General features: G+C 47.3%; 1 protein-coding gene across 1 annotated transcript in view; it reads right to left on the reverse strand.

The window, feature by feature from the left end:
* The window catches only part of LOC132577618 (protein FAM47E-like), a 45,904-nt gene that overhangs the window by 14,559 nt on the left and 18,045 nt on the right, over window positions 1-13,300 (reverse strand). Inside the window, exon 5 of the mRNA XM_060247407.1 lies at window positions 11,657-11,836. Within this exon, the coding sequence (XP_060103390.1) occupies window positions 11,657-11,836 (180 nt within the window). The remainder of the gene's footprint in view (window positions 1-11,656; window positions 11,837-13,300) is intronic.

The following is a 13,300-nucleotide window of genomic DNA, read 5'->3' on the forward strand; positions in this document are numbered from 1 at the left end:
GGGTGATCTAAAAGTTACAGTGTGTGATGCTGTCTTGGGTGCCCTTCCTTTCCTTCTTTTTTTTAATTTACCAAAAGCAACCTCTGAGCAAAGCAAGAGGAAGAGAGGGATGAAAATAAAACTGTGGTCATCCATCTTTCCCCCTCCATCCATTTCCCCATTTGAAATCTGCAACCCCTTTCCAACAGCCGGAGGCGGAGGTGGTCGTGATGATTTTGAGTACAAAGACACCTGTGGCTGGAAGGCAATGTGCCCCAGGAAGGAGAAAGTGTGGTAAAAAGGGAAAGTTAAGTTGTGGTCTTCCCCAGGACATCCTCTGTCAGCATCCTTTCACTGAACCGCAGAACTCTGAGCAGGGCTGTAGCCAGCGGGGGCGGGGGGCACTTGGGCAGTGCCCCCTATACAGTCTGCAGCACCCCCACCCAATCTTCCCTAATCTTCCCTTTCAGTGAATCACAGGGTTGGAAGGGGCACTACAGGCCATCTAGTCCAATCCCCTGCTTAATGTAGGATCAGCCTAGAGCAGGGGTGTCAAACATGCGGCCTGGGGGCCGAATCAGGCCCCTGGAGGGCTCCTATCTGGCCCGCAAGCAACTCACTGTCATCTGCTTCCTTCTCCCTATCTTTTACTTCCTTTTGCATAACAGCTTGCTCTGCAAGGCTTGCTCAATCGTACAGGAACTACAGAGCAAAACCTCTATTTTCTAAATTAGCTGAGGCTCCTCCCTTGGGGAGGAAGGGGGAAAGGCAGAGCTTGTTTTTACAGGCTCTCTCAATCACACAGCAGAGCTACTGAGCCAAGCCTCTCTTCCTTCTGTTGGCTGAGGCTTCTCCCCCACCCCCAGTCCCCTGGGGAAGGAAGGAAAGAGCTGCAGCTTCCTTTGCTCCATCCCCTGGATCCGATGGGAGAAATACAAAGAAAGCACCTTTAAGACCAACGAGTGCTAATGTTTTAAGCATGTTATAAGTTTTTTTAAAAATATATATATATTTAATTGTGTTTGCCTGTGTCCTTTATTAAGTTTATATCCAGGGGTTTTTTTGTAGCAGGAATTCCTTCGCATATTAGGCCACACACCCCTAATGTCTGGAGGCTAATCCTCCAAGAGCTTAGTACAGGGCCTACTGTAAACTCCTGGAAGATTGGCTACATCAGGGGTGTGTGGCCTAATATACAAAGGAGTTCCTGCTACACAAAAAGCCCCATTTATATCTCTGCTATTTATAGGTATACACATGGCCTGGTCCGATATGGCCCAGCCCAACCTGGCATGGCCCAGTCCAACAAGGTCTCATTTATGTCAGTTCTGGCCCTCATAACAAATGAGTTTGACACCCCTGGCCTAGAGCATCCTTGGAAAGTGTTTGTCCAGCTGCTGCTTATAGTCTGCCAATGAGGGGGAGCGCACCACTTCCCCAGGTAGTTGATTCCACTGTGGAACAACTCTTACTGTCAAAAAGTTCTTTCTAATATCCAGCTGGTTCTTTCTAATTTCCAGCTGATGAGTCCGCTAGCGGAGTGGGCAGCATATAAATCTAAGGTAAATAAGGCACAAAAACACCCATGGCTGGAAGGCTTATCATGAGTCCCAGGAAGGAGAACGTGTGGTACCTTGAGAGCCAGTTTGGTGTAATGGTTCAGTGTGTGAACTCTTATTTGAGAGAACTGGGTTTGACTCTCCGCTCCTCCACTTGCAGCTGCTGGAATGGCCTTGGGTCAGCCATAGTTCTGTGAGAACTCTCTCAGTCCTACCCACCTGACAGAATGTGTGTTGTGGGGGAGGAAGGAAAGGAGATTGTAAGCTACTCTGAGATGCAGGGTGAAAGGGTGGCGTATAAATCCAACGTCATCATCAACAACCTCCTCCTTCTCTTCTTCTTCTCCTCCTCCTTCTCAACCCAAGATTGTGAGTCCTCTTCTCTGCTACCCACAGGAACAGCTCCCTGCCTTCCTCTAAGTGACAGTCCTTCATATATTTACAGAGAGCAATCATGACTGCCCCCCCCATCTCCTCTTTTTCGGACTGAATGTTCCCAGATCCCTCAGCCTTTCCTCCTAGGACTCGGTCTTCAGGCCCCTGATCATCCTCGTTGCTCTCCTCTGTACCCGCCCCATTCCGTCCACATCCTTCTTGAAGTGAGGCCTCCAGAACTGCACACAATGCTCCAAGTGCGACCTGACCAAGGCAGTGTACAGTGGGACTATGACATCTTGCAGTTTGGGTGTTATGGATATGTCGATACCCCCCCCCCCCAAAAAGAACACATTAGCCTTTTTTGTTGTTGTGTGTGCTTATTTTCCAAGCTCCATTTTGTCACCCTCACATTGAGATTTTTTTGGGTAATAAAATGGCACCTATAATTATTTCTTCACCATGAATGACTATTAGCATCTGAAGGTCACGAGAATCAAATAAGATGCTTTTTACCTAGGCTATCAAATCATTTTTGAGTGAAAGTACCAATGTGTTGCTCAGCAAGACTTGTTGCTTCGTACTTTTCCACTACTGAAACACATTTGACTTCATTATAATGTTGGAGATCATGGAAAAAGCTTAATAAATTTGGCATGTGCCAATCGCAGGGCACTGCAGTTTCTCTCTTGAACAATTACATCTGATCTGCATCCAGTAGAGAATCCATATGCGATGACACAAGCCTCAGCTACTGAAGGCAGAGAGAGGACTTTTTGGACAAGTTTTACAGTGCGTCTTATCTAACCATAAGTGGAATTTTACAAGCTGCTTTCCTCAATACCATTTACTGTGTGCTCTATATGCTGTACGCTGAGCTTTAATGCATCACCTTTAACGCATCACTTCAGATAGTTGCCCTCACCTGGAGAGCCCAGGCTAACTCAACCTCATCAGATCTCACAAGTTAAGTCGGATTGACGCTGGTGGTAAGAACATAAGAGAAGCCATGTTGGATCAGGCCAATGGCCCATCCAGTTCAACACTCTGTGTCACATAAGAACATAAGAGAAGCCATGTTGGATCAGGCCACTGGCCCATCCAGTCCAACACTCTGTGTCATATAAGAAAATAAGAGAAGCCATGTTGGATCAGGCCAATGGCCCATCCAGTCCAACACTCTGTGTCACATAAGAACATAAGAGAAGCCATGTTGGATCAGGCCAGTGGCCCATCCAGTCCAACACTCTGTGTCACACAGTGGCCAAAAAGCCCAGGTGCCATCAGGAGGTCCATCAGTGGGGCCAGGACACTGGAACCCTTCCCACTGTCGCCACCCAAGCACCAAGAATACAGAGCATCACTGCCCCAGACAGAGAGTTCCAACAATACGCTGTGGCTAATAGCCACTGATGGACCTCTGCTCCATAAAGACAAGGCAAACACTCACCCCTTCAGCAGGCCACCTTTCCCGCTCTCTCCCAGAGCTCAAGTACTTAGATGGGAAACCGCTAGAGGAAGTCCAAGATGACTATGCAGAGGCAGGCAATAGCAATCCACCTCTTGCCTTGAAAACCCTGTTTAGTCGGTTGCGGCTTGACTGTGCTTTCCACCATCGTTTGACTGTTTGCCAAACCCAGCTGTTCTTGCCTTATCCCAGGCGCCTGCGCTTGGATGACTGTACATCTTGCACAACCGTTTGCAGGGTTCTTCATCAAAACAAACTTTTCCTGAATTTTCACAAAGACTCGAGTGACATAATCCCCGACTTGTCTTCCCGCTGTGCCCAGCAACGTGGGAGATCATATCATGGTCTGTGATTGATGGAATTGCACCAGCCTCCTCTTTCACTGAACGAGATGACACATTCAAGCTGGTATGTCTTTGGACATGCTTAGACTTTGATGATATGCCTGATTGTATCCATAATATTTCACAAGTCATTCTGTTGAAATGAGCCCCTGGCAATACAATGTTGATTCCACCTGACACAACAGCCATGCAGACATGCATCCTTGTTATAAGCCTCCTTGTGTTTGGCTACACACGCACTTGGAGAGTTGGTGCAGTGGTTAAGAGCAGCAGTTCTGGAGAACTGGGGTTGATTCCCCGCTTCTCCACATGCAGCCAGCTTGGTCAGCCATGGTTCCCTCAGAGCTGTTCTCTCAAGAGCACTTCTCTTGAGAGCCAGTTTAGTGTAGTGGTTGAGTGTGTGGACTCTTATCTGGGAGAGGCGGGTTTGATTCCCCACTCCTCCACTTTCAGCTGATGGAATGGCCTTGGGTCAGCCATAGCTCTGGCAGAGGTTGTCCTTGAAAGGGCAGCTGCTGTGAGAGCCCTCTCAGCCCCACCCACCTCACAGGGTGTCTGTTGTGGGGGAGGAAGGTAAAGGAGATTGTGAGCTGCTCTGAGATTCAGAGTGAAGGGCGGGATATAAATCCAATATCATCTTCTTCTCAGAGCTCTCCTGCCTCATGGGTTGTCTGGTGTGGGGAGAGGAAGGGAAGGAGATTGTAAGCCACTTTGGGACTCTAGAGTGAAGGGTGGGGTATAAATCCAACTCTTCTTCTTGAATTCACAGTGGGACTGGAAGACTTTACTTGTGTTATCATTTTTAAACCTTCCAGAAATAACTACTGTCTCATTCTCAGGCGACAGAAGTTATAGTTGCTCAGAAAGCAAACGAGACTAGGATTATAGCCTAGGAGAACTAAGGCATTTGGCCAGTTCCCTTGGGAGTGGAGCATATCTGAATTGATCTTTGATCATTTATGCTTTAGGTGTATCTGCCATATGTAATCTCGAAATGGGGCCCACAGTCAAAAACAGGCTTAGCAAAAATTGTCATCCAGTCACACAAAGAGAGCTTCCCTACAGTTACCACACACACCTGGCCATTAGTCACATGACATGAAGTACCTTCGAGTGTCACCTGATGTTAAATACTGGGTTCGATGCATAGATGTTCAAACAGGAACGTGCTTTATTGATAACTCCAGAACAAGGTAAAATGTCGGGGCTACGACCCCACTTATATACACACAACCCAGACCCTCATATGAAATCACAGTTGAGCTTTGCACCAAACCTGCTGATTGGCCCCAGAAGAGTCCAGTTCTCTACTGTATTGCAAGTCTCTGCGCCCTGCTTGCTGGGCGTGCACGAACGCTCTACTAAATATGAAGTCCAGTACACAACACTTGAAGAGGACAAAGAGTATTTTGTCCATCAAGATATATGCAAAGGGTTATTTAGTGCGTGCTCTAAGGTTTCCATTCCGTTCTGCAAAGGCAATTGACACCGGGTTGCAACAGTTTTTAAAAGTTTCTGTGGCTCACCAGGTTTCATGGGTCATAATTGGGTAAGCGAGATGTTCTGATAAGCTTCTGTGGCAACATGATTGGTTTCTATGTCTGCACCAGGTAGAGAGATGCAAATGTTGATGATATTGCCCTCTTCAATACAGCATGCAAATGCACAGTTCCCTCTCTGTCGTCGGTGCCCTGAGTCTTTTCCAAACAAAAGCAATCAACTGCTGCTGACTCAGTAGTTCAGCCATGAGGAGGATCTTGCAGCGTCTGTAGCCAGTAACAAGTCTTTTGCTGTAGCAGGAGACCTCCTGTCACTTGCCAGTCTTTGCCACTGGTGCCTCCCAGGCTGGCAGGAGTAAAATAGTGGAAATAGTGAGGGGCATACTGGCATTGTGCTACCATATTTGATCACTTCCTGCAAAAACCAGAAGTGACATCATTATAGACTCATAGAATCAGAGTTGGAAGGGACCTCCGGGGTCATCTAGTCCAACCCCCTGCACAATGCAGGAAACTCACAAATACCTCCCCCTAAATTCACAGCATCCTCATTGCTGTCAGATGGCCATCTAGACTCTGTTTAAAAACCTCCAAGGAAGGAGAGACCACCACCTCCCGAGGAAGCCTATCCCACTGAGGAACCACTCTAACAGTCAGGAAGTTCTTCCTAATCCTGAGCCGGAAACACTTTTGATTTAATTTCAACCCATTGGTTCTGGTCCTACCTTCCGGGGCCACAGAAAACAATTCCACACCATCCTCTATATAACAGCCCTTCAAGTACTTGAAGATAGTGATCCTATCACCTCTCAGCCGCCTCCTCTCCAGGCTAAGCATGCCCAGCTCCTTCAACCTTTCCTCGCAGGACTTGGTCTCCAGACCCCTCACCATCTTCGTCGCCCTCCTCTGGACCTGTTCCAGCTTGTCTATATCCTTCTTAAAATGTGCCCAAAACTGAACACAGTACTCCAGGTGAGGTCTTACCAGAGCAGAGTAAAGCAATACCATCACTTCACGTGATCTGGACACTGTACTTCTGTTGATACAGCCCAAAATTGCATTTGCCTTTTTAGCCACCACATCACTCTGTTGACTCATGTTCAGCGTGTGGTCCACTAAGACCCTTAGATCCTTTTCACATATACTACTGCTAAAATAAGTCTCCCGCATCCTATAACCATGCATTGGATTCTTCCTACCTAAATGCAGAACTTTACATTATGATAGAGGAGGCACTGCAGGATTTGCCCAAAGCTATAGAGTTTTATTTAAAACATTTATTTACTGCCTTTCTACCTTGTGGAACACAAGGGGGCTTACAATAACTACTTACAATATAAAAAAACCAACAGTTATAAAAATACAGCCAAGACCACAGTTTAAAGATACATAGAAGACAATAGTTCTGGCCAATTCCTAGAGCTCCTCCCCCAACATAAAGACATCAGTTTGGGGGGTGGGGTTTGGCAGTGATGTCATACATCAGTGCAATACCAGCACACCTGTCCCTACCCCCCCGCCATTCCTCCCAGGGATTGCTTGCCACAGCTGGCAACTCTACTTCAGATTGAGTAGTTCAACAATGAACACAGAATCTTGTAGCCTCTGATGGCACCTGGGTTTTGGCCACAATGTGACACAGAGTATTGGTCCGGATGGGCCATTGGCCTGATCCAACATGGCTTCTCTTATGTTCTAACCCATATCCATATCCATTATTGCACTGGTATGAAGAGTTGCCATGGATGAGGCAGAAGACCAGACAACAACTTTTGCCAACATCTGAAATGTTACATTCATCAACATGATCTCACTTGTCATCTTGCAGGGTTCTACTCATGAGTCACCTGATAATCAAGTTCAAGGAGGACAACGAAGATGGTGAGGGGTCTGCAGATCAAGTCCTGTGAGGAAAGGTTGAAGGAGCTGGGTATGTTTAACCTGGAGATATGACTGAGAGGTAGTATGATAACCATCTTCAAATATTTGAAGGGCTATCATATAGAGGATGGTGCAACGTTGTTTTCTGTTGCCCCGGAAGGTCGGACCAGAACCAGTGGGTTGAAATTAAAACAAGAGAGTTTTCAGCTAAAAATTAGGAATAACTTCCTGACAGAGCAGTTCCTCAGTGGAACATTCTTTCTTGGGAGGGGGTGGGGTGCTCTTCCTCTTTGGAGGTTTTCAAACAGAGGCTAGATGGCCATCTGACAGCAATTGCTGCCTCTATGCCCTGTTGTTGGCCCTCCAGAGGAACTAGTTAGCAACTGTGTGAGACAGGATGCTTGACTAGAAGGACCACTCGTCTTATCCAGCAGGGCTCTTCTGATGTTCTCATGAGGAGAAGGCCTCGGCTTCTCTGCCCTATTGTTGGCCCTCCAGAGGAACTGGTTGGCCACTGTGTGAGACAGGATGCTGGACTACATAGACCACTGGCCTGATCCAGCAGGGCTCTTCTGATGTTCTCATGAGGGGGAGGCCTTGGCCTCTCTGCCCTGTTGTTGGCCCTTCGGAGGAACTGGTTGGCCACTGTGTGAGACAGGATGCTGGACTAGAAGGACCACTCGTCTTATCCAGCAGGGCTCTTCTGATGTTCTCATGAGGAGAAGGCCTTGGCTTCTCTGCCCTATTGTTGGCCCTCCAGAGGAACTGGTTGACCACTGTGTGAGACAGGATGCTGGACTACATAGACCACTGGCCTGATCCAGCAGGGCTCTTCTGATGTTCTCATGAGGGGGAGGCCTTGGCCTCTCTGCCCTGTTGTTGGCCCTTCGGAGGAACTGGTTGACCACTGTGTGAGACAGGATGCTGGACTACATAGACCACTGGCCTGATCCAGCAGGGCTCTTCTGTTGTTCTCATGAGGGGGAGGCCTTGGCCTCTCTGCCCTGTTGTTGGCCCTTCGGAGAAACTGGTTGGCCACTGTGTGAGACAGGATGCTGGACTAGAAGGACCACTCGTCTTATCCAGCAGGGCTCTTCTGATGTTCTCATGAGGAGAAGGCCTCGGCTTCTCTGCCCTATTGTTGGCCCTCCAGAGGAACTGGTTGACCACTGTGTGAGACAGGATGCTGGACTACATAGACCACTGGCCTGATCCAGCAGGGCTCTTCTGATGTTCTCATGAGGGGGAGGCCTTGGCCTCTCTGCCCTGTTGTTGGCCCTTTGGAGGAACTGGCTGGCCACTGTGGGAGACAAAATGCTGGACTAGAGGGACCACTGGTCTGATCCAGCAGGGCTCTTCTGATGTTCTCATGAGGGGAAGGCCTCGGCCTCTGTGCCGTATTGTTGGCCCTCCAGAATAACTGGTTGGTCACTGTGTGAGACAAGATGCTGGACTAGATGAACTACTGGTTTCATCCAACACAGCTTTTCTTATGTTCTTTAGGTAACCAGTCAGGAGAATGAAGAATCAAATGTCCTCTCAGGGTGTATTTATATTAACTGAGGCTCAGTTATGAAGTGGTTACTGTCATTGGGGAAAGCTCATCACCTGGGGAAGTGAAGTTGAGAAGGAGTTCACTTTATGTACTGAAACATATCCATACAAGATCCTTATCCTGTTAAGTACTTTATTTCCTTTATTGAATAAACTTTTGTTGTTCATCTCCATCTGTGTCTTGTCAGTCCAGTCAAATAGCTATGAAAAACAATTCCTACTTACCTCATCAATAATTACAGCCTTGATCAAGCAGCTTCCCAAAGGAGATAGCTTAAGGGAGCGCATAAATCACACTCTACCTACCCTTTAATAAAAACTGTTGTCCACCGTTTTTATCTGATTATCAGAGTTTAGTTATTGACAAAGCGTTTTCACTCACTAGCTCATGGCAATGAATCACGGTACTTTAATTAATGTATCGAAGCGTTTGACCTTTTCCGCACCTCAGTGTTGCTGTTTGCTGACAAGTGAAATCCCCAGCTGATGCTCTGACTTTGTGGCAAGCCTTCGTCAAGAGGGCATTTATTTCATGGGATTTTTTTCTTGAATTTGTATCTGACCCTCTCTATGTGTTCTGCATTTCCTTTAATAATGGGTTGTGGGGCCATGGGGTCATGTACTTTATCAGGGATGGCACTTCCCGCTTTTTTTTTTTGCACATGTGCAGTGACACTATGTGCAGAGCCCCATGGTGCAGAGTGGTAAAGCTGCAGTACTGCAGTCGGAGCCCTCTGCTCACGACTTGAGATCGATCCCAGCGGAAGCTGGTTCAGGTAGCCGGCTCCAGGTTGACTCAGCCTTCCATCCTTCCGAGGTCTGTAAAATGAGTCCCCAGCTTGCTGGGGGGAAAGTGTAGATGACTGGGGAAGGCAATGGCAAACCACCCCTTAAAAAGTCTGCTGTGAAAACGTGAAAGCAATGTCACCCCAGAGTCGAAAACGACTGGTGCTTGCACAGGGGACTACCTTTTTTTTTTTTAGTGACACTATAACACTTTTTAAACGCTAGATGTGTTGTAATCGCATAGTTGCTGCCATGTCAAAAGTCCCCACCCCCTTAGACACCAACTAAGAAAATGGCTGACGGTTGAGCTGGATACACCAATTGATAGCAGTGTCATTCGATAAATATGAAACACACTAAATGTGTCATCATATACTTTATGGGTGACAAAACCTCCTTTCACGTGCAAATGTGTTAATATTATAACATCATAACATTTTTGTTTTTTTGTTTTTTTAAAGGGCTGGATGCATTGTGGGGAAGAGCATGGTTGCCACCATTTCAAAGGTTCCCTGCTCCTTCTTAGTCGCCAAAGAAAATCGCTGGTGAAGATTTCCACAGAATCCTAATGAAAATAGTATTCTGTTTGCAATCATCGATCTGGATATACCATAACAGTGTCATTCAATAATTATGACGTCTGCTGAATTAAATGAAAAAAACTGCACATGTTCAGTTTCCACGATTATCAATTCTATAATTCCATTATTTTTAGATGTTTAAAAGACCAAATTGTCATTGAAAACACACCAGGAGCTATAGGGGGGGGGGGAGGGAATGGAGAAACAATACAAGCGACAAAACCTAGATGCCACCCCCCCCCCAAAAAAAAGGAAGAAAAGAATTTAATGCGTGGGTAATCACACGAAGAAGGCTACGTTAAACCTTGCTGCCCATTTTCTTCCAACATTATAACATTTCTATATATAATGCAGAAAAATTCATGTCGCAACACAATCAACGAAGTGTGCTGATCGCATTTCAAGTACAACACATCTGCTACAGCACATACCACGTAGAGAGAGGGAGTGTTTTCAGTTTTGCTCAGATTTTCCAGTGGTACAGTGTGAAAGGGAAAGCAGGCTAAGGAAACGCAATTGAATGGGCTTTCTTATGCTCTTGTTAAGAAGTGTCTGTAAAGTACTGGGGTTGGCGCAGTAAGAGACCAGAGTCGGAGAGTGATTTCAGCAAGCTTTACTTCAGGAACACACACACAGACTGAGCTCTATTCAAACTTCCTGCTCTTTTATACAATTCTTGCCCCCTTCTGATTGGTCCTTAACTATCTACATGGATTGGCTATTTACAGGGCCCTAAGGGCCTATCAGCGTACAGTATGAGCCTAGATGTTGATTGGCTACTTATGTTTCAATCCTTCCCCTGATTGGGCACGCTTAGGCCTTCTCTGGAACCCTGGTGTGGAGTACAAGCTTTGGCTTGTTCAGCTTCCCTCCAAAAGTAACAGTTCCCTCCAAAAGTAACAGTTCTCCCATTTAAGCCTAGGACACAACAGTGTCCAAAGCTTTTCTGGAAAGGCCTCCATGTTAAACCCCAGAGGGTTACTAGTCATGAATACATGAAACTACCAAGCCAGACCATAGGACCGCCAAGGTCAATACTGTCTACTCAGACTGTCCACAGCTCTCCAGGGTCTCAGGCTGAGGTCTCTCACATTACCTTCACCCCCTACCTGAACTTTTTTATCTGGAGATGCCGGAGAATGAACCTGAGACCTTCTGTATGCCTAGCAGAAGCTCAACCACTGAGCCACGGCCCCACCCTATGGTGGACACTACCAGTCTAAATTGGGCCACTGTGCTCATTAGGGTTGCCAAGTCCCCCGCGGTCTCTGGTACTGTAGTTTTTCTCCCAAATTGTTAGAGCATCTGGGAAAACCATAAAGTTTTCCTGGAAGCTCCTAGAGCAGCCAGCGTGTGATGTCACCAGTGCAATGATGTCACTGTGGGCGGGCGGGTTGGGGACCTTCAGAGCGGGAGAACCTCTGCCCCACCCAGGAGCTCGGCAGCCTGAGTGCTCATTCAGTAGGTGGTTAAGGTTGTCCCCACATTGGATTTACATAGCTGACCAGCATGCAACACTGCCATTAGTTAATGGACTTTCTCTTTGCCTGATGAGCCAGCGGACCGCATTTTCAATTCATTACCTCCATTTTCACTGCCTTTTTGTTTCGACTCGCTTCGGCATGCTTACCTTGACAGCCCTCTTGTACGCTGCCTGGGATGGAGGCCTCCCCAGGCACTGCTTCAGTTCTGCCGGCACGTGATACAGCTCCACAATTTTAATGGGCGTCGACGTGGCAGGTTTGGTTTCGTACCGGGTGTCAAAGAGTTTCAAGATGGTGGCTTCATCTATGTTATACTGTTCGCCTCCCTGGAATAGAAGCCGAATGGGTACTTTAAGGAGGATACTGCCCGATACTATCTGAGGAGCTAGCTGTTTCTTGGGAGCTAGGAAAAAGCAGCTTATTTCGCAGGCCTTTTTCTTGTAGCAGGAACTCCTTTGCATATTAGGCCACACCCCCTTATGTAGCCAATCCTCCTGGAGCTTACAGGACTCTTAATACAGGGCCTACTGGAAGCTCCAGGAGGACTGGCTACATCAGGGGTGTGTGGCCTAATATGTAAAGAAGTTCTTGCTACAAAAAAAGCCCTGGTGTTTGGGAAGGGAAGGAAGGAGGAGAACCAATTCCAGTGCAGGTGAAGACAATCATAAACTGTTGGGAAATGGTGCAACATTGGTTGTTTCCATGTGGTTTCTTTGCCCAGAGTTCAATACTGTTGGAAAGTGGTTTTTCCCTGCTTCCCTGAAGCACTAGGGTTGACAGCTCGGCTGGGGAATTCCTGAGGTTTGGGGAAGGGAAACGCCTCAGCTGGTTGAATGCCACAGACTCCACCCTCCAAAGCAGCCATTTTCTTCAGGGGAACTGATCTCTGTGATCTGGGGGGTCAGCTGTAACTGTGGGAGATCTCCACAGCACCCAGGATTTCCCCAGCTTTTTTCCGATCTTCACTGTGAAGTTTTGGGAAAGATTACAGAAAAGCCTGGATAACTGCTGTATTATTAGGAAAGTTCAGATTTTCCTGGTCCCACCCACACGGCAGCCATTTTCTTTACTTTGTTGCAGCAGCCATCTCTCCTGCCTACCACCAGAAAGAGGTGGGTTTTTTGTTGTTATAGTTGTTTTTAAATAAAATGAAAGTCCAGTGGCGTCTTAAAGATTAATCATATTTATTTCAATATTTCCACATTGGGTCCCCTCTAGGGGGGAAAGGTGGGCTATAAAAGAAAAGTAAAATAAATACTAATAAACGGTTTCTTTCAGTATGGGTCGCAGTTCGCTTCCACATATATGTGGAGGCAGGCCTTGAATTTAGCAGGAGCTCACAGGAGCACAGCTCTGAACCTTTCTGAGGGTTCCCCCTCCTCCTCCCCACCTACCTTGTCCACTGAATACGAGGTGCAACTGCATAACAATCCCTGGATTAGGAGAGCAGGCAGCCAGCAAGCCACCAAGGGCTTTGCCACGTCCCCAGCAGCCCTCATAAACCCCTAGAGAAGTCCATGGCACCCTTTCTCCACTTCTGTGATTTTGGGTGGCGGGAGGCTAGCTGGCCTTTTGACTGTGAGGGGGGGAGGGGGCAAGGAGAGCCCCAAGTGAGCAAGGCCTGCTTGGGCTGGCTAGATCTCTAGCCAGCCCAAGCAGGCCTCACTCGCATGGGGCTCTCCTTTCTTGCGTCGGGTTGTTTTTAACAAGTGTGGGGGGGTGGCCTATACTAATGAGCTACACCACCTATTTTTCTACAAAAAGGTGATGAACATTCAGGGAGCAGCAGC

The sequence above is a fragment of the Heteronotia binoei genome, chromosome 9 (genome assembly GCF_032191835.1).
Source record: "Heteronotia binoei isolate CCM8104 ecotype False Entrance Well chromosome 9, APGP_CSIRO_Hbin_v1, whole genome shotgun sequence".
Classification (NCBI taxonomy): Eukaryota; Metazoa; Chordata; class Lepidosauria; order Squamata; family Gekkonidae; genus Heteronotia; species Heteronotia binoei.